Here is a 22,392-nt window from a genome sequence, read left to right as displayed (position 1 = left end):
ATCCACTTGAGGATTTTCCAAAGAAAATCCAGGCATGGCAGGAAGTGGCTTTGGCAGCACTTCAGCTGGCGGTCTGCCCTCTGAGTCAGTAACGAACCAAATCCTAATGCGGCGCTAGGAAGATCTTTGGGCAAAAGATAAATCGGAGGCCCTGACTATCTGCTGCCACTTCTGTACCATGTTGCTGCTTTCTGCCAGAGGCAGAAACATCTTGATCTGGCCTCATCAACAAGCGTTGTTAATAAATTCATGCTGCTGACGTAAAATTCCCTCCTGAAGTTTGTTGTGCTCAGGATTCCCCATCACTCACATATTCTATGTGCACTGTTTATGTTCAAATTCCTTCCATAAAAGGTGGTTATTCTTTTGTTACACATCATGCCAAAAAGTTTGAAATGAAAGGCTCAACGCTGTGACCTGTGTTTGTTGCTTTTTTCAAAGCAATGTTTCTGCGAGAATGACCTAAAAAAAACAACCGATACAGGAGCCAATCCTACAATTATATGAAGTTGTCCCTTTTGAAAATACATACCCTAAAAGCTAAGCCCTTGCAAGCCCCTTGGGTACCCCTCTTTCTCCATGTCCTCAGCCTTAGAGAAAAAGATTATTTCAGGAGTGTCTTTTTTTCTAGAATGTGTCCCTCTCTGCAGGAAAGCACCTGCTATAAGGTGCTATAAAAGACAGTGAGTCATGAATCATTGACCCATATTAAGAGATATTTCTATGTCCCCCCTCAGGCATGAAAGAAAAACCAAGAGAACATTTCAGGGCTGCTAAACCTTAAATGGTCTCCTTTAGTACATGCAGTAGTACATGTAAACAGGACAAGGATATGAAAGAAACAGGTGGCCCCAGCTTACAGTGCTTTAGGAGGAAAACAACATTAAAAATGACACTCAGTTGGGCTAGCAAGAGTTATTTGCAGCAAGTACTTATACTGCAAGAATGTACAAATACCCCAGCAGGGTTTAGTCCCACTGCGCTGCCAAAGCTCCCCTGAGCTGTGCAGAGCCCTGTGCAGGCGCACAAAGCTGAGGTGGCTTCACAGCCTCAGCAGGCGGCTGTCTGCTGTCTCATGTGGACAGCATGCAACGAAAGCACTCTTCTGCTACAGCTGGCACAGGAAGGAAACTAGATTGCATGCAAGATCAGGTCTTGTGGTCATGGCGGCATTACCAAGGCAGGCAGGTTCTGTGGCGATAAGCAAAACGTGTCTGCGTAGACAGATAAATTACAAAGCTGACTGCCACCCACGGAAACTCGCAGGGATGGGATCCAGAGGAAGGAGGCCTCACACTGTTTATGGTGCTTCTGTAGTACAAGGGCAAGTATTTAGAAAAGCAACCTAGGGTCTGTCTTTCACAGTGTTGTGCTATTCATTCTCACTCGTTACTGAACTAAAAATATACTTCCCTTTCCCGCAGTCGTTTGTAAGACTGATCTACCTCCATTTGATTGTTTTCTTACTGGGGTGCCCGAAGGTGCTCCATGGATCGCTCTCCTGTGGTCGATGGACACCACTTGAGAAATTGTGTTGTGGAGATGTGCAAGTGGGAAAAGACAGCTGACTCCCAACTCTGTGAAGGGGAAAGAAGAGGGACCGGGCTAGGAAATTCACTCAAAATTCATTCCACTGTTTCACCTAGGTTACCAGTATTACCTAAATTGCCAGGATCAAATAAGCTTTGTTAGCTTATGTTTAGCAATGATTTTTGAAGGTACTTCTCCATATGAATGAAGATTGCTCTAAAAAGGCTCCCTGAGGAAGACCCAGACCTTTGCAGTTAATCAGCAGCAAGCTGACCCTCTGAGCTGTCTCTGAACCAGGTTTCTCCTATTTTTGACTGGCATGTAACTGACAGGTAGGCTTTATACCTGTCCTCTGCAGGGGGGGGGAAGTCATGCTTCTTGAACAAAGGGTAAGTTTGGTTTTTAAGTCACTAGCTGAACAAACAGGCATCCTTACCTACAGTTCATTTCAGACTTTTGCTTGATGAATGTTTCTTTAATGTTTCTTTAAACATTAAGTAGAAAATGAACCACAAAAGAACTGCAGGGAAGTACCTGATAACTATAAACTTGTCTCCACTGGTGAATCAGATGACCTACTGGTGCAAAACAAAACATGCTTGAGTGGATGATTGTAGAACAGTTTTACAGTAAAACAAACCCCATGTACTTGCACACTAGGGTACAGATAGACAGGCAGTATTAGACATACATTGCCAGTGCTTGAACAAAGCCAAACCAGTGAATCATTTGTAGATTCGATAAGTAAAATGAACCCAACATACTTTTTCTAGAGATTTGCTGTGAGACTTGTATCATTGACAGTTGTAGTCCAGAGCACTCACAGGAAGACTTTTCTCTCCCTTGTTGTGCTGTTGTCAGCTGAGATCACTGTCTTGCATACAGGGCTCAGCTATGACAGGCCCATCTTAGAAAAACTCATCCTGAGTTTGTCTGAAATTTGTCTCTCTGAGCTAGCTATGGTTAAGGGTGCTGCTAGCAATTTGCAGCAGCAGCCCTGAACCAGATGCTTGTTATTAAAGAGAGCAGGCTGATAAAAAGTGTTGAATATAAACTCAGACTTAACATCCAATCATGAGGCAAAACATACCCAGTTTATTACTGTTTGTTCTGGGTAAAATGAAAGCATGGAGTCTCAATTCATGCAAGGAAAATGTGGTCACTGAAAATGATCTTTTTTTTTCAGATTAAGCTAGGAAAAAAAAAAGGCCTTTTGAGTATGCGGTGCCAGAAGCTAGATATACACCAATGACTGCAAGTAAATTTAGATTTAAAGCTAAAACTCTGCTGTAACCAAACCATTTATACACTGCAACATTGGACTAGCATATGGGCATTAAAGCTGACCCCACCCTAACATGATTGCCTGAGGCAAGGCTTTCAGATGCCAGGTACAAAACTTACAGCCTCTGGAGAAGAGGTGGAAAATGCCTTATGGCATCCTCCTCTGTCCTGGGTTGCTCTGGGAGTTTGAAGGACTTTGGGACTAACTCAGCAGACCTGGAACCTGTTTGATGTACAGAGCCTCCACTGCCTATGAGCCATATGCTGATTTCCCACTGCCAGTCCACACGCCCCTAACTTCAGCTGTGCCTTTGGCACCGCTTACAAGGCAGCCTCTTGCCTCAGCGTCAGCACCAGAAGAAAGCTGCTGTTGAGCTAAAGTCTGAGTTAGGTGGGTATTTCAAAGTGAAACTTTTCCCTAAGATTCTAAAAAATGCTTGAGAGTTTTCTGATAGATGCATTTAAATTTGACTTGACAAATACTATTTTACTGTAAATTTACACAGACATTTTTTCCAATGGAAAATAAATTACCTGTAAGAATTTCATTTTAGTACAAAGGGAAACCTATATTATGTCATAGGCATGGTGAATCTTCCAAAAAAACCCCATAATTTTGCACAGCTAGATCTTCTATCTGGGATATTAAAACTAGATAAAACTATGTCTATTTCTGAAAACAAAAAATAGTCATCTTCTCATTTGACAGTCTTTATGAACTTGTTTTGATGCTAAACTTCATCATTTTAATATTTTTCTTTTTTTTCTGAAAGAAAACACAAAACTAATGATGTTCACATCAGCTTTCAATGCACAGATTTGTGTGGCAGAGAATGTATGAAAATGGGTTTCACCCATCCACTTGTTCATCCAAAACCCTTTTGCCTGTGGAGTAAGAAGTTTTAATAGAAAGTTTGAGACTCCTTGAAGCTGTCGTTCAGGCAAAACCTTTCTACTGCTTGCTGGAACCATCCAGACAAAACTGAAAGAAGGCTGTGTTTAAAGCATATGTAAAGCTTTCACTGCCTCTGCTTTACTTGCAATTTAACAATAATCAGCTCCCTTGACGTCAGGGGGGGTCCTTTGATGATGGATTCGCTTCTTCAATTTCAACTTTTAAAAAAACTGTGCAGCAGCATATTTGACCTATGTGAAGATCCGTGGAAGTCTGGTACTTTAAAAACAGGAAGATGAGCAAGAACAGAAATGTTCTCGAAATCTTGCCGTTGCTAACCTTAGTCCAAATGGGTGAGACAGGGAAGACAAAAAGTACAGTCTTTGTGCTGTACAAAAGAAACTGTTACTCATCTTTGCTAAATTTGTGCTTTGCCTGTCATTTCTCATTGTCACAGCTGCTTGCTCTCAGCATGGTGTTGGTGGATGCCACATACAGCATGGCATAGTAATAACAAGAAATAAGCTACCGGGGGGAAAAAAAAATCGGTTTGCAAATGAGGTGGTGAATGTAGAGGGTGACTTGGAGGTGGGGGGTTCACAGGAAAGGGCCAATTCTTTTTTCCTTCTCGGAGCTGTGAAACATTCAAGTGCCAAAGTCCTGGGGGTGTTGAAGGGACTTTCCCAATAGTAGCACAGAAATTTCATTCTCCCTTTACTTCCTCTCCCAGTGCCTGCGTCCTCCCTCCAACCCTAATCCCCTGGAGCTCCCACCCCCAAAACAACTTTGCACAATTCTTGCCCCCTGTAAGGAACCAGAGTTTTGACACCCACTCCCACACAGCTGGAACTGCACTCCAAAGAACTGCCCAGTGCAGCGCTTTTCCTGCCACCTTTTTGTCCTTTTTCCTTCCACAGAGGAAAAACTAGTCAGTACCTGTGGTTACCCAAGGGTTTGTATTTGGCTAATCAAATCTTTTGCAACCAGAAAAGTCAGAACCTTGAATTTTTTAATAAGGCTATGAAATAATTATTGGCTAATGGCCTAATATAGCATAAAACAAACCCATTAACTGCTGACTTACAAAATATCCTGGCATCTGTGTATGCTGAGGCAGAACACAGTTGTCAGAGGATTTAATTCCTTTCCTTCATGTACAGAAAGGGTAGTTAGGACCAGCCCTAACCAGGATGATATACTGACCTCTGTCCCTGCCCAGCATTGTTTCTATGTGCTAAAGAGACACTTGGTCTCCTAATAATATTCCAGGCAACATGCTTCAAACTACTTAGTACAGAGGCTGTTCTTGTTGACAAAGGACACACAAAAGACATCCCTATCATGTGAAAAATATTGTGCAGAAATGTAATTTTGGAACTGATGTTGTGGAAAGGGTTTAAAACGTCCATGCAGGTAGACATGACAGCTGGATATCCTTTCTCTGCTTTAATCCAACATTCCTTGTAAGATCTTCAAGAAAATACAGGTGAAACAATCACCCCGGACTGTTTGATGAAAATATTACATTCTCACAAAACATACAATCCTCCCTCTCTTAAATATGCTTACTGCTTTAGACAGTATTTCCATGAGATAGGTGGTCTGGATTACATTTATTTAAAACTGTTCAAGACAAAGGAATAACATAAGCTAATCATGGGGTCTGTTCTAGGTCCAGCCTGGTCTCCTCAGCATTTTTAGGAGAGATCCTCATTCTTCCCAGGCACCAAGGGTAGACCAAGACCCAACTTGTCTGTCAGCACCCTGAAGGAGGGGCTGGATCTTGCTGGGTGCTGTGCTCTCCCAAATGCCATTGGTTCAGTGAGCCAGGAATAGTCTTTAAGCTCTTACTGGATTGATCTTAAATTGGACCAAGTTGTCTGCTTCCAGGGCGAAGCTGAGTTAATTGCTAACTCCCTGAGCATCTGGGGAGCCTATGGGAGGCTGGCAGAGCAGACGAGGTCACATAGCATTCAGCTGAGCCTGATTTAGAATTTGCAAGCAGAAAAAAATGACCTCTGGCTCACCAGTACTGAACACAACTATCCTACTGAATACTTCTCTCCCAGTAATAATGCTGGTCTTAGTTTTTACCCTCAATGTGGAATCAAGTTTATTTTTGGAAGCTTATTTTACAATTCAATGTGGTTTTAGCAATACTATTTCTAGTTACAATTTAGAGATGATATTTTCTTTCATTCTGATTACTGTTAAATAAATATGCAAATATATCAAGTGCTCTATATAAAAAATACATACACACAACAAACAACCCCTCAAATAATAAAACAAAGATTAATAAAAATATGTACTATATTACATATATGAAATGGCCATCTAGTTTTGAAACTGTACTGAAACTTAATTACACATTAATCACATGACATAATCTAAAAAGAATCAGCATATATAAAATAATGGCATTGCCTCTGTAAAGAGAACTTGAGCATCTCCCTATTTAAAAATATAGAAAGAAGCCAACCAGTGTTGTCCATGCATTTATAGCTACTGAACTTTAGATAAATTAGGAAGGAGTTTGTGGATTACTCCATTAAACATCTGAATAGGGAGATGAATAACATGCCACAGCCTTTCTCTTTTTTTAAAGAAAAATTTAGCCTTCAATACAATAAAATATCTCCTTTTGATTGAGACCTATATTCAATTAGGATTTAAAGAGAGGAATAATTCTTACTCTGGATCTCCATACTTAGTGAAATGAGTACGTAACACCATTTTAAACACAGCCTTCAACAGATCATTTTGATTTATAATGACAAATAGAAAAGCTTGCTCAAAAACTTTACAGGAATTAAACAAAAATCAATGCACAGAGTCAACAGACTTCCCACTACACAGTTCAGTATTAAAATACATGAAAGGACTGAGAAGTTTGATAGTGGACCACAAATACTGAGAGTGTAAATCACCTTGACCCATTAGCTTCAGCTTGTTTGAACACCTTTGGACCACGAGCTGTGTGACTGTTCATAGATTAAACATGCTGACTCTACATAAAGTCAGAAAACATCCTATGTGTACTTTAAAATCACACCTCGTCTTGGGACCTTTTGCCCAGGCGTAAATTGCCCCTGAGAAGATCTGCCTGCAGATACCAGGGCACTGAGCAACTCGATGAAACACATGGGAAACTGCTGGAGGGCTGTGACTGAGAAATATAATCAACAGTCTTGTGCTTTATGTTCCAGTAAAGATCAGTGCTAGCTAATGTTAGTATTTAGCCAGCTGAATACTCATCCTCCAAATTGCTTCAGATGGAGAACACAGAATAACATGCTTTAGCAGAACAGTTTCAAAGACAGGTGCTATGGTCAGTGAACAGGAACACTTGAATAACCCAGCTACAGGACATTCCCTATCCCACAACTGACACAGCCCACTGGTTGCAATTATGTTAGATTGGTTTTACTTGCAGTTTTTTGAGGCAGCCCAATTAGAAGTTATTATTCTCCCTCCATTCCAATATGCTTTCTTAAAAATGGCACAGACCACTGGTAGTGAATAATTTTCTTTCTGACAATTCATATCAATATAATGCACAGCATCATAGCTTAATACAAATACTTTACATAACAGACACATAAGGACAAAACAAAAGCATATAACAATGCAGCTGCAGCTACTTTACTACATGGCTGGGAGAGTTTCCTTTAATATTCTTTGATCTTTTCTGTAGAATATGAACTTCTGGTACCAATAAGCAAGCAATGTTTCTTTTGGTATTTTTAAAAAGCAGAGAGGAAAACGTGAATGAAATAGAATTCAGAGGAAGTGAGTGAGATCATAGAAAGGCAATTTTTAAAATACCAGCAAACTCGTAAGACATAATAATTATACGGGAAACAAGTTTTACTAGGCTCAGCATCTCCTAAGTAAAATGGAGCAGAAGAAGAGAGAGACCTATTCTTCAGGAATAAAATACTGTCATCTTCCCTAATGATCTCCAATTGCTTGATTTGTGCATGCGTGATAGAGCTGGGGTCATTCTGTTTTATTCATTATCCTAACTAACAGACTCATTAAAAACATGCACAAACTGTGACCAATGAAGGAGGGAGGGGGAAAAGCAATGAACACCTCAAAAACTCAAGGATAACTGTACAGATTGTTAGGATAATAAAGTATAGAAGTTTATCGTGTATCAGCTTGTGTTTTCATCTCTTTATTCCCCCTCCCAAGAAGACTTGCTGTATGCCCATAGACATTTGAAAATAGAGTTAATTCAATTTTGTCCTTCTGGGTTTCCCTCATTGCAGACTAAGCCATAAATCATTATAAAAATGTCACTTTTTATACTGGCAGACTCTGAATGCATCTACTGCTCTTCCTGGCTGGAAGGCATTTCTGAAGGATTCTGACGTTTTAGACATTGTATAGGAGGCCTTTTTGGTTAAAACTTGATGTTTGCTTTTGACATTTGTTCTTCCCTTACTCTTGTACCATGGCAAGTTTAGTACCTTAAATGTCTGTAAGATAGAGTGACTGGATACTTCTGTAGCTCCGCACAGTGAAGACCCTCCATCTGGGGAACAATGATGTAAACTTGTGTCCCTCCTAACACCCAGGACACAGTGAGTGCCCTCTTTGTAGGAAATGGGAACTTAAAACATTATGCAACTCTTGGGATCCTATTTCAGAAAGCAAATGTCAATTTTGTAACTCAGACATCATTTTAAAGTGATTAAAAATGAATAAAACTTATGTTTAATTATGTTCAAAAGACATCAGTAGCACAGTGCATCTGTGAATTCCTGTCCAAGTTCCATGTGATTTTGATTTCCCCAGCTCTGATCTACTTGGCAACTTTGTACCATTACACTCCACTCTTCATGTCAAGCTCCTGATGATTTTGTGTTTCATTAACGGTCAGGAATTCGTCACATGCTCCTGTTCGGTCATTTGACTGTTCTTTATGAACCAAGTGCACCATTTCTTGTGATTTGTTGGCATCTCCATTTAATCCACTTGTCTTCCTATCTTCCACTGCCCCTTTGCCATTGTTAATCACTAGCTTTTTCCTCTGCCCACATCTAGAAAGAAATAAGAAGAAAATAAGTACTATAAATGGAGACTAATAGAAATAAGAAAAAAATTGGAAGTCAATATTTAGGAAAAGGTGCTTGGAAATGAAACTTGTGTCTGCCAGTGCAGAGGAAATTAAACTTCTGTCTGCCAGTGCAGACTTATACAATGCAAAGTGTAAAGTTTCTCCATATTGCGTATTTTATTTTTGAAAGCATCCACCATTATATACATAAAATTTGGCAGGAGCTCACTTATTCGATTTCTATTTACTTTTACTACAGATAGGAATAACATTCATTACTGGAAGCTAGAAAAGATTTTCTAACATTTGGATATAACCACATCTATGAACTTTGTATAAAAGGACAGGATCATTCTAAATCCAGACTTGGGACCACACCTCTGGAAATGCTCACATTCTTGAGATAGCAGAAAATTTGGATCAAGGTCTCACTTCATTATACAAGATAACTTTTTCCTTCTTTGTATTAGCATGTCAGGCCTAGAAGCCCACCAACAGCAAGGAAATATGGAGAACTACTCTTGCTACTATCAACAGCATAGGTCCTTATGATAATTAAGGTAGGAAATAGCTACTGTGCTTTTAAAGTTACAGTCACCACAGTGCTGCCCAATAAACTCTATCTGTAGCTCTGAATGAACACACACACACACACACACACACACACACACACTCTTTTAAGAAGTCACCAGTCCAAAACTGATGCATGCTGGTCAATGTGGGCTGCATATTCTTCAGGGTAGTAAAAAAGTACTACTTATAGAGCTATCAGATTTGCCCCAGACTGTTAAGATGGTTCTCTGGCTACACAGTGCTCAACATCCTACTTGTCCTTGAACAGCCTTGTGTAAAGTGAATATACAAAGCACAGCTCTCTTAAGAGGGACAATGTCTCTGTGAAGTTGTACTTTAAAGTGCGTTCTTCTTAAATGAAGCGTATTTTGCCCGAATGACTGTCAGTTCAATTATACTATTATCCTTCTGAAATATTACTTTTTTCATGCTTACTGACCGATAGATGAGGGTTATTTTATCCAAAGTAGCTCACAGTAGCTAGTTACACACACCCTTGGGAATGATTACTGCTCTGCAGCCATGAAATGCCAAAAGAGGCCAGCAAGGAGCTGTGGAGCTCCACAGCCTCTCAAAAGAGCAGCTCAGAGTGTCTTTCCTGATGTGATGGTCAGGCTGGGCAGCATCTTCTGTTGGACCCTGGAAGGAGATCCTAACACTTTTTATAACAGGCACTAGACAGAGGCAGTCTTCTTTCTTTGCAACAAGAGGAATAAATAAATAAATAAATAGGACCACACTGAACCTTGGCCATTTTGGTTTTTGGTTAAGATAACTTATGAAAACACCAATTTAAAAAAAAAAAAAAAAGGAAATACTATAGCCAAGCAATTTGCTATTTACTGAGAAGGCCTTGTTGCTTGTTTGAAATGCTTGAAATTTCTGCCATACAGACCTCCTAACTAGAAAGGCTAAATCTATTGATTTCTGAATCAGGAAGTTAAATACTTTGAAACTGAGGCCTACACTTCATTAGGCTTTTTCAGACAACCTGAATGAGACTGAAACTGAAGATGATGCAGTTAGCATTCATTTAAAACATGGTGTAACTGATAGCATTACACAAATAAAAACACAGATCGTTCTCACTTTTAAAATAAATTAATGCTTGAAACATTCTCAACTTACTGCTCAGCTAACACTGAAATGTTCAATCCTCCTTTCTCAGCTGTCCAGTTTTCTCATAGCACTGCTGCAAGTGTTAGTTTCAGATTAGTTGGCATTCATGTGCAGTATGCTGACCGCACAGCAACTACCTCTCTATGAATTTTCAGCATGTTAGCACTTATCAGAATACATGAAGAAAGGATCCTTGATTTATTAATGTTATCATTTCGATCCTGCTAAAGTGAAAGAAAAAAATCCACTTGTTTCAAGCATAACACAATACCTCCCTGCTTCAAAAAGTTTTCCTCACAGTGATGTACACATATTACTAGGGTCTAATCCATGCATTCGTACACATACATGTACCCACATGCACTTTCTCTCTTTGCAACTCACTCCCAGATGCGTGGAAGCTCTAAGTAAAAGATATGGTTTTCATCAACAGTATCTAGGGCGTAATTTACAGCTCTGAGATTGTTTCATTTCTTGTCAGATGCAATCTATAATTAGCCATAGTGGCCCTGTTTGTTCCTATGGTGACTCTGGGTTAAGAGGGAGGAAACAATGGCAGTCTCTACTTTTAAAGGCATAACAGAGTAACATATAAATCAATAAGCCATGCCGTTCAGGCTGTGTAACTCCAGAATCACTTCACAGAAAGAAAGTTGTGGAGTTTTCTGTCTCACCATATGCTTGATAGCTTTCTTATTTTAACGGTCTCTAATAATATTGTCAGAGAAGCACCGATATTTTGGATACAGTCATAGGGCAAACATACCAGGTGGTACCTCACTACTGACTTCAGCAAAACTGTATCAGTTTACTCTGTCTGACAATTTGGCATTTAGTTTGCACTGTTTTGTCTCAGAGAAGCCTTCCGCATTATGGGCAGGGACTGCCTGGGTTTCTCCCTCACCACGGTGGCAGTGTTTTATTCTAGCACCCACGCCATGCTTTGCAGGACCTTGACACTATTTCACAGAAGCATTAACATGTGCTTTCCGGCAACCAGCAGACTAGGAATAAATTTGCTCACTGCTTCCTGAACAAAAATCTCCACATATTATGTGGCTACTCTGATAAAAAATTTCAAATTCAACATTCAAGTAGAAAATAGTTACTCTGTTCAAGGGTTCAACTTAAACACTCAAGTAGCAAAAAGCTGTTTAAGACAATTGAGAGGTAACCTCAGAACAGCCCTCAGAGAAAAGAAAGAGTAAAGAACATTATAGCCTACCCTTTAGGCTAGAGTTTTTTCAAATTTCCTGGCTAACTTTGCACAGATCACTGCAACTTTCTATTCCTCAGCTTCTTCATCTGTAAAGTGGAGTAAATAAAGCTATTGAACGCTCTGATAGTAATATTAGGAGATATCCCTGTGACTGCCAGCTGTGATACTGCCTTTTGTTTGGAAGGAACAAATTAATCCTGCGACAGTGATTGTCTAATACAGCCCTTCACATTGTACACAGACAACACTGTTAATGGTCGAAGATTACACTCAGCTCATCCTGAGGTTGCTACTGTCTATGTCCATCTCACATAGTTTTCACTCTCAGTGGACAGGATTCTCCTATTAATAAGTAATAGGTAGACAATAATTAATTCTCTGTGATCTATATACAGTTAGTTTCCATCTACAAGTAAAGACCAAACGGTTTATACAGCTACTGACTTCACATGGTTCCACGTGAGTGTGAAGGCTGATGTGTGACCTGTGCAGGACACGGTGACCCGGGGCCTCACACCCCCGGTCACAGAGCTTTGCAGAGGAAGCTCTTTCCTGTGTTATTCTACTCTGCTCTTTCACGAAGCTTTGAAGCCTCTCAATGAAGAAAATAGCAAGGCAGTGTGTTTTGAAAAAGTAAAGCGGCTACCTTACCTTCTCCGACTGTTAACAGCAATGCACACTGCAAGAATCAACGCAAGTGCCACAAGAGCAGCAACTACGACCAGCCACTCTGTGGGGAGAATTGAGGGAGGGGAGGAGAGCGTGTTAACATATCTCATGTATTTTTGCCATTTCACAGAACTGCAAGAACACAAGCTCTTTTACATTCTTTAGACTGTCAGACTTTTTTCCTAGCTTGCATGAATGTTCGTTTGTTTTACAAAGTGCTTCTGTGCAAATGGAATACATTTTCAGCTATACATCATTCAGCTATACACAGGCCAACTCAGATGAAATACCCCATCACTATTAGCACCTATAAGCGCTGTACCTTGGTGGGCATAGGTGAAGAGGAGTTGTATCACTGATTTACTCCAAGAGCAAAAGAAAAGGCTTAGCATGATACACCTGCAGTCCTAGGCACAAAAGCAGGATGACTTTCAGGTAGAGTGAAATGTTCATTTTTTCATTTAAAATCTTACTTTAAGTGGTATTTTGGGGGCAAACGCTAAAAGAAAAAAGGGAACTACAAAACTGGAAGAGACCCTAAGAGGTCACAGCAGCTACATTTCACTCCAGTGAAACAGGGTCAATAAGAAGATGGCTGAGGAATATTCCATTTGCTCTTAACATTTTTAGTAAAGGAGATTTCACAACCTTCCCAGCAGCCTATTCTTTATGCTGTGCTACTGTTATAGACAGAGATCCTCTCCTAAGAGCTAACTCCTTTATTTTGTTTGTTTGAAACAAGTTTCCCTTGTTTAACAAGTCTCCTACATTTCATTTGAAACAAATTATTACTCCATGGTGAAAAGCTGATAAGCATTTGTTTTGTAGCATACTGTCCCTTCAGTTTTCTCTGAAAATGATGAGTTCTTCAAAAGCTGCTTCAGAGGTTACCCGTCCAAAATTTTCTTTGTGCTCTTCTGTTTTTTTCCTATGTGATTAATGCAATGCCTTGAACTGAACACAGAGCTTCAGCTCCGGGCTTGCTAGGCCTAAGTAGAGTGGGATAATTACATTCTCTGTTTTAAAAATGACTTTACTGTTAATATTTCCCAGAACCTATTTGCATTCTTTTGCAATTGTATCATGGTGTTGGCTTCTTTCTATTCCATTTTAATCTGCAAGCCCTATTCTGCAACACTTGTCTCAGCTATTATTTTCACCAAACATTCTCATGTATATGATACTTCGCATATATCTTTACTGAATTTTGTCTGATATATCAATTGATAAAGGTTATTTGGATCTTAATCCCATTCTCCAAATGCATGATTTCTCTTATCTTGATACTGCTGGAAAATTATACGAGTTACAATATGCTCCATTTTTCAGACTACTAGTGAAAATGCTGAATATTATATGATTCAGAACAAAGCCTGAACAACTGTACTTGACCTACATTTTCATCTCTTATTTCAGTTCATATTAATACAATTCTGTGCTTAAATTGCTAAATATGACTTTGAAAACCTACCTGCTACCCAGCTTGACTTTATTTGTGAAACTATTTTTGTTGTGGTGGTGTCTCCAGGGAAAGTAGTGGATTCATAATGTCCCTTGTGTGGTCCTTGAGTATCATATATACTGGAGGTAGATCCTAAAGAACAAAACTGTCTGTTATGCCAAATATGCTTAGTGAATATTTAACAGCAAGGTACAAAGACTATGACTTTCACAATTAAGAAGACATATTCTAGAAAGTTCATGCTGAGGTCATTAAAGAGTTTTTATACTGAAAACTATTACATAGACTATAATCATCATACTCATCTGAACTATGGCTAGTTTTAGTATTTTGAGTAACAAAAGTCATGGTTTTCCCCTCTTGTCTCTCTCATGTTTCAGTTTTGATTATGCTATACTTTTGTGAACCAAAATGCAATTATAATTGCCTAGAAATTTTCCAGAGAAAATGTAAAAGAAAAAATGTAAATGTTGGCAACTTTTTGAAGAGGTTTTTGTCATACAAGTCAACCATCTTGTCTGTTCCATGGGGAAAAGAGAGTGAGAAAAGAAGAGAGAGAGACAACAAAAATAACTTTTTCCTTTAAACCTAAAATGACCAATATGGAGAAATGTTGAAACTTTTAATTTTATTCCTACACCAGATAAAACTGAATTTCTAAAACTCTAATGCTTTCATAAAATGGAAGGACAGTTCTCTGAATCCTTTTAAATTTGATAGCTATGTATAAAGTTGGACTTCAAAAATTCAAAATATTTTTCCTAATAGAAAAAATGCTCTCTGTAAACTTAGAGGTGGATCCCCTTGTCCTTTTTAATAAGTTGTGTAATTTGGTTCTAAGATGAGATTAGATCTTAACTCAAAATGCATACTTCCAGTCTCAAGTATTTGCTATGCTGGCCATACTGCTTGAACTTTTATGCACTTACATTTCTGGCCTATGCTGTTGCCATACGGATATCCCAAGTTTATCAGCAGACTATAGATATAGTGATTTCATTTGGGACTACTACTTCATTATCACTACAAAAAAGATATTACAGATCTCCACTGCTCTGAATTCTTCCAGACTCTAAAAGAGCAAATTAAGCACTTTCTAATCAGCTGTAAAGTTCTTTTTCTTTAACACACATTGCAACTAATTTCTAGCCAGCAATTCTGATCTCCTTTCCTAATAGCAGCTGGCAAATACAAAAGTGAGAAGCATGTTTTTTCCCTCTGTTAAGTTTAGCCAGAAGTAGTTAGTGAGTCTTTCAGATGTTTTCATTATTTTTATCAACAAGAAACTTATTGACTGGTGAGTTGTTTTGTGCTATATCACCACAAAGGACAGAGCACTAATTCAGCAACTAAGGGTCCTGATCTAGCCTCCAAGAAAGCTGACCAAGAGGAACATACTCACTTGTCTACCTCACATCTCAGCAGATTTTTTTTTTTAAGGTGCTTTATATCATCCTTGAGAAATGCCAGAGCTTTTCCCCCACAAAGCCCCTTAGAAAGGCACGCAGACATTTATTAAAATTCATGTACTTAGAGAACTGCTACATTCGCCCTTCCCCTCCCCTGAGCACTGAGAAGAAGAAGCAGGATTCAGTCATGTCCCCTGCTGTTCTGGCTCTGGGGAGGTACTTGCAAGTGGTAGGGAGAGATCCTCAAAAGCTCTCTACATTTCATTTTGATGACATACTAGATTTTTTGACAGTTATTTTTTGGATTCATTCAGTGGATTGATTTGTTATTCCATGGACACTTGGACAACAGATCAGTTATTACTGTGATGTCAGACCACAGCTTAAACATTGCTGTAGAGAAAAAGCAAGTGAAAGAAAGTAGTATGGTACATCAAGCCATTCATTTGTTCAGAGAAAGCCTTTAACTGTAGTCTGCCAAAATATTCATGGATCTTTTCCATTCTGTTACAGATATATGGGACAGCATTACAAATGAATGAACCCTCCAATAAATAAACTTTTTAATGATGATGGTAGTGGCCTAGTAATTCCCTTGTATTGTGTTTTTAAAAAGCACCAAGAGAAGATAAATGAAAAAAGGAAGAGTTTTGGGAATATGGCCTTATGAGACTTTGCCAGGGCACTGACAAGGCAAAGATTCGACACAGACATTCACCTTGAAAATTAGTTTCAAACCAGTTCTTACAGGTTTTATATGCTCAAAACAGAAAGGTAACAAATGTTTTTTCATAGTGTGTAATGTCTGCACATAAAATTAAAGAGGCAGCTTGAATTAATTAAGCAAATAGGGCAGAAAAAGTCAAGAAATTAGTTTATTGTAGTAGGAAACCATTATTAAAATCAGATTTATCTTTCCAATAAAATTCTATCAAATACATATTTTGCATTTATATTGCTGTGCCTATGTCAAAATACTGTAACTTAGGCAATTTTGATAGGGCTGATTTTACTGGGTTTATATAAAACCCTGAAAAAAAAAGTAGGCCAAATTCTACCTGACAATGTATGAATTAACATGAATTAATTAATTAATAACAGAATTATCTTTAAAGCATTTGCTATATAATGCTATAAAAATATAGGTACATAATCTTGCTTATGTGCAAAGAATGTCCACAGAGCATTGGCCAAAATCTACCCTGGGATGGTTCCACTAACTTCCAAGAAAGTGCATGAGAATAGTATTTGGATTAGTATGCATGAGAAGTAGCATTTGGAAAAAACCTTACTGTTATGATGATTATTTGTATGGAAACTGCATTTGGGAATAAGGATAAATCTGTTCATTTCCTGTACTATTAGCATGTGACCACACACACACAAAAAGAAAGGCTATATGTAGTGTAACACTGTTACCATTAACTGCACTACCTCTATCAGAAGAATAACCCTTTTAAAAAAAAGTTCACAAATGACATGTCAGTTACAGCCCAGTAACATAGCTATAATTAATCACTGGCAAGATACCAACAGCAAATACACCTAGAAAAAAGGTTTCACAGAGAATTACCTTTCTTTTGATACATATTCAAATAATGTAGAGGGAATATGGATGGGGGAAAAAGTGACAGACAGTTAACTGTTACATAGCTATCATTTGTGCCCAGCAAAAAAGAAAGACAAAATGCTATCACATATGTATGGGCATGATGAGAAAGTTTACACCTGTTCACTTTAATAGTTGTGTTACCACATACAGATAACAGAATATAAGAAAAGGTTATTTGCAAAACACTGTTTTCAGCCTTTTAGCAAATGTCCTCTACTTTGCACAGGAAGAGATTCCCTTTAATGACATCTTATAAGCAGGATATAAACAACTATAAAAACCAGAAAGGAAATCATAATATGACAATAATTTACAATTATGGTTAGTACACGTTTTTGGACGATCGCCATTGTCCAAAATAATAACTGACTGATGGATAAACGAAAATGCTCATAATTTGTAGTCCTTACTAGTAGGAAGAGGGGTCTGCGATTGGTTAAGATGATCTTCAATGTCTGGAAAAACTCCAGGTATCCAATGGACATGGGAACCATCTGTGGTGTTTGCTTGTTCACTTTCACTTCCAGGTGGAGTGCTAGGTGCCAGTGGCTCCTTGGTTGCTTTCTCTTGGTTAACATCATCCACGGACTCTGTGACTGCCATGATGACGGCATGATCAGCTTTAAAAGTCAGCACTCACAAAACCACCACCCACATTATTTCCCTTTTTCCTGTACCACAGCAAGCCAGAAAGCATGTCCATCTTCCTCATTCAAAGCACAGAAGGAGAAAAGACATGAAGGCCTCCCCTTCTTCTTCCACACTGTCACTGGCTTCTGAGAGAGCTTCTGGCTTAAGAGCACCACATACATGCTCACCATGTTGGAGGGAGACGTTGACTACACATAAAGATCCCAGTGACAGATGGAGAAGGAAGACCTTCAGAAGAAGAGACCACAGCAGCAACAACCTGACCCTGTAACTCAGGAGTGAGCTGTCATACTGCAGCCAGATCTGTGGCGGTCTTGCCTGGCAATCCACCAGTGAGGAAGAGTAAGGAATTGAAGGCAGAATTTACAGTACGTAATTCTTCTATGATTGTCCTGCCCTCACCACTGGGATGGACAGCACTCCTCGGTAATGGTGCTGCTGCTGAGTCACAGGAACAAGCCATCTGATTAACCCACCAGAGCACCTCCACCACACCAATCATGGTGCCAAAGCAAATCAAGCCTGCTCCCACTGATGTGCAAGAAAGGAAGATGGGGCTGGGGATTCAGAACCACCGAAGTGTGTCTTGCAGAACAGTCAGGTGGGCACCCAGAAACGTGCTTCAGCAAAGCACAGAAACTGCCGTACCAGCAAGGAGTCCCTTATGCCTTGTCCAGAAAGTAATTCTATCAACAGCACAGATCCCACCACAGATTTTTGCACTGCAAGTCCACACAGAGAATGTAGACCCCCAGGATAAGAAAGATAGGGAAAGGAGTCAATTTCAGAAGAAATAATGTCTCATTTCACACCAGGCATGAGAAATGAGTATGATCCATTATTCTTACTGGTACCCGTCAGAGGAGAGTCATCACCAGCTTTGTTCGTACTAGCTGTGGTCCTGTGCAGGACCTCATCCCCAGGGGCATCTGTGGGATGCGTGGTGCCTTTAGTGCCCTGTCCTGGTTCATTATCTGAAGGCAGAGGTGGCCGAGTTGGGTCTTCGTGGTGGGCACCATCAAGAGAGGCAACAGCTGTTACCACGATGTGAGGTGCCCACGCTTCCTGGGTTATATCTTCTGGTTTCAGAACATCAGGGGAGGTTGTGACTGTTGTGATGATGGCTAACAAAGATGTTTACAAAACCTCACCTTACCTATTTTTCCCTTTTTATTTAATTTAACAAGCTTTACCTTTTTCTTTTTTAGCCTATGTAGAATATACAGTGAGAAAAAAAAAACACAAGCAAACAAGATCTTCTGTATATGTCATATTATTTTTGGTTTGTCTGTTCCTTCACTAATACTCTGTTGATCACTTTAATAGTTGCTTATTCATTTCTTAAATTTCAGTGTGGATTAAAGCACATAAAGACTTTCCAAAGAGTAGGTAGCAGGCACTTAGACCTGACTATTTAAGATTGACAATTCCATGATATTAAAAAATTTATTTTTAAGTTTATTTAGGCATCTCTCTTTTTCCATGAGATGATCATAAGAATGTGTGCTGGTCTCCCAAGAGAAGAATTTAAAATTAATTCAAATGGAAAATTAAGGAATGAAATTATTTAATGAACATCCTTCACACATCATTCTGGCAGTGCTAAGACTGCTGCTGATGCAAAAGAGTAAGGATGTCACAAAAGCATGCTAAGAAATAGGCATAGCTTAACTAAATGCACTTTCAGAATTTCCAAGTGATCCAAAATATTAACTGAATAATAAAGGTTAATATTCATGCAAAATTACACCACCGAAAGTTAATATCACTAAGCAAAAGGAGAAACCAAAAGACGCATTTCCAAACAAGAGTAGCCTAAAGTATTAGTTTTGAAAATACATAGTAACCACTATTTAGAAGGGAGAAAAAATATATTATTTTCAGAATAAAATGAGTATAAGAAGTCCTTCCTATGTATTCCTATGTAATACATAGGAATTTACATGTAATACATAGGAATGTAATACATAGGAATATGTAATTATGTATTCCTATGTAATACATACATGTAATACATAGGAATAAGATTCGAATGACTTGATTGAAAACATTTGAATAAATTGGAAAATTGTACTTGGGTTTTCATATTTGCAGTTGATCTGTCACACCACATGAAGCTTAACAGGCTGATGACAATGAACTGTGAAGCTTTACAGGGTCTCTTCCATATTTAGAAAACAGGAGTAGGGAGTACAGAAAAGAGCTGTACTGTAATCCACACAATCTCTGGTTTTCATAGCTCTTTGGCAAATCCTAAATGTTGTGGATTAAATAATCCTGATGAAAATGGATTTTAAAGAAGAAAAGGAAAAGCATACATGCTAATTTTTCCTTAGAAATTTTTTTTAGAAAATGCAAGAAAGAAACAAAAAGTTCCAAAGCACTATGATGTCATAAAAATCCATCATTAAACAATAAAAACATTAGAATAAAAAAAGCAATATTTTGATTGGGGATAATTTTAATTGGATAACACGCAGAGAGCTTAGGGATCAAAGTCAGAACCTTGCAGAACTACATGAATAAATTGCAGTAAGTTAATTCAAAGTTTAGAGTATTAAGGGGATCTCTGGCAATGCCAAGACCAGGAATGATCAGATATGAAAACCTGTTTTTAAGTCTCTCATTCATTTATACCACCTGCCACCCCCACAAATCAATTGCTTTCTCAGTATCACCTTCTACTGAAATTAAACTGGAGAAAAGCTGGGGAACATAAGAAACAAGGGACCCAGGGAAAAAATATCCTTAACAGATAGCAATTCTTGTTGGGATGTTCACATGCAACAAAATCATAAAAACGTTTGCATTGCAAGTTCACAACAAGAATGTAGACCCCAGGATGAGAAAGATAGGGAAAGGAGTCAATTTCAGAAGAAATAATGTCTCATTTCACACCAGGCATGAGAAATGAGCATGATCCATTATTCTTACTGGTACCCGTCAGAGGAGAGTCATCACCAGCTTTGTTCATACTAGCAGTGATAAGGACCTCATCCCCAGGGGCATCTGTGGGATGCATGGTGCCTTCAGTGCCCTGTCCTGGTTCATCATCTGAAGGCAGAGGTGGCTGAGTTGGGTCTTCGTGGTGGGCACCATCAAGAGAGGCAACAGCTGTTACTACAATGATTTAATCAGCTGTGAATTCCATGTGTGTGCTGCCGTGCCCCTCCCATTCCCACCACGTTCAAGTCTCCTGTTCACTTTAAAACACTGCTACCCTTTTCTCACCACAAAAGGGGAAGAGAAGGGAGACCTTCTGTCCTCCCATACATCATCACTGCCCTCTCAATGTATTGATCAGACATTTTCATTTGTTATTCTCATCCACTTTTTTAGTTAATCCAAAAGATTCCCAAGGACAGTGGGCACAGGGAAAGGACATAGAGACAGCAGTCAGGAGAATTCCCTGACTTGCATCCCAGGCTTACCACAGATCTCCAGCTTCAGGGACACTGTCAAGTGCTACTACAGTGTGTTTTACATTACAGATATCAGTACTGACAGTGAAGAACCCTTTCTACAGGCATTGATTCTCCTTTGTTGCTCAAGACTCTGTGAGTGATAACAAGTTACAGAAAATGGTTATAATTTGTTGTTCTGTTCATGGTAGCCGTAAGACTAGGTTTCTTCCCAGAATCAGCTTCAAATTTTGGCATTACTGAAGGATTTTACCTGTTAGAATTACTTTGTGGTGTGGTTGTTTACTAAACCCACCACCCACGCTGTTTTTGTCTTCCTTATATGCAGAGTAGACTTCATGTTTTTTATTCTAATTGGATCACGAAGAAGAAAAGGAAACAGGCTTTTCTATTTATTTTCATTGTCATCAGCTTTCCAACTTCATAACCTAAGCTGTCCTTGCTTTTTTAGAATAGCTGGCTAATGGCTAATGCTGTATAATGGCAGAAGCAATGAAAAAGAACAGATCCCATCAGAGGAACACACAGCAACCATAAAATAAATTTAACTAGTTGTCACAAAATTAAAAATAGGTTCTGAGCATTGTCTGTTTAAGGATTAAAGGATTAAAGTTACCTTTCCTCTTATTTCAGGAATAAGTCATGTGTTTCTCATATCATGTTTTTAGAACATTATTTTGATGGTATAAATGGTATGTGTTATACAAGACTGCATCATGATGTTGTGTCATGCCAGTTTTGTAAATTCCTTTCTCTCATCATTCTACGAACCAGAGGGACAAATGTTTCCATAAACCTATGAAAGGAACACTCTTTCCCCAGATGAATATTCACAAATTAAAAGCATTAACCTGTTGATGTACAAATATACATAAGTATGAATTCAACTTTATGGTAAAGACAGTTTGGCAACACCAAATAATATAACTTATGTAATGAGCTGGATGTAATTCCCTAGTCATCCTTCACTAGGGAACAGAAAGCACTAAAAGTGCTGTTGGTAAGTAAAAAAGAAATGTTTTATACAGAGCTAAAATTGAAAACTTCTATCTCACCACCATCCAGGCAGAGCACAGAGAAAATTAATCACTGTAATTTATATCTTTGTGTTAAAGAGATCAGTAAGTTACTCCTTTCTACAAGTTCATGCAATATCTTTCCAAGACAGGCCATCTGAGAGACAGAAGTATGAAATATACATAATTGACAGTATTACTAGTACCTGTTGTGGAAGATCCTTTTTCATGATTATTCTCTCTGGAAGGAATAATTCTATCCATTATAGCAGGTTGTGTGGTATAATCCTCTCCCTTGTCCCAACCTGGATACACCAATGTGTCTTGCGCTGAGTCATTCTGTTTGGCCCCATGGTTGGAGGCCATAGCTGTTATGACGATGGTGAAGCAATTATGAACTCAGTATATAAAGATCCATTTCTCATATTATTCTCCTCTTCAGTTCTTGTCTCTATGACAGGCC

At 38.8% G+C, this 22,392-nt stretch overlaps 1 protein-coding gene across 8 annotated transcripts in view; it reads right to left on the bottom strand.

The window, feature by feature from the left end:
* Positions 1-5,303: 5,303 nt before the first annotated feature.
* The window catches only part of CD44 (CD44 molecule (IN blood group)), a 61,734-nt gene continuing 44,645 nt past the window's right edge, over positions 5,304-22,392 (bottom strand). For 6 of the 8 annotated variants that reach the window (XM_072866214.1, XM_072866215.1, XM_072866216.1 and 3 more), the window contains 5 exons: positions 22,136-22,297; positions 17,251-17,436; positions 13,829-13,951; positions 12,340-12,418; positions 5,304-8,760 (listed from right to left, as the gene is read on the bottom strand). In XM_072866214.1, the coding sequence (XP_072722315.1) occupies positions 8,544-8,760; positions 12,340-12,418; positions 13,829-13,951; positions 17,251-17,436; positions 22,136-22,297 (767 nt within the window). In that variant the 3' untranslated portion in view covers positions 5,304-8,543. The remainder of the gene's footprint in view (positions 8,761-12,339; positions 12,419-13,828; positions 13,952-17,250; positions 17,437-22,135; positions 22,298-22,392) is intronic. The other 2 variants (XM_072866223.1, XM_072866227.1) reach the window with 2 other exon arrangements.

Source organism: Ciconia boyciana, chromosome 6, assembly GCF_034638445.1.
Source record: "Ciconia boyciana chromosome 6, ASM3463844v1, whole genome shotgun sequence".
Taxonomy (NCBI): Eukaryota; Metazoa; Chordata; class Aves; order Ciconiiformes; family Ciconiidae; genus Ciconia; species Ciconia boyciana.
This window is presented reverse-complemented; position numbering and strand designations above follow the sequence as displayed.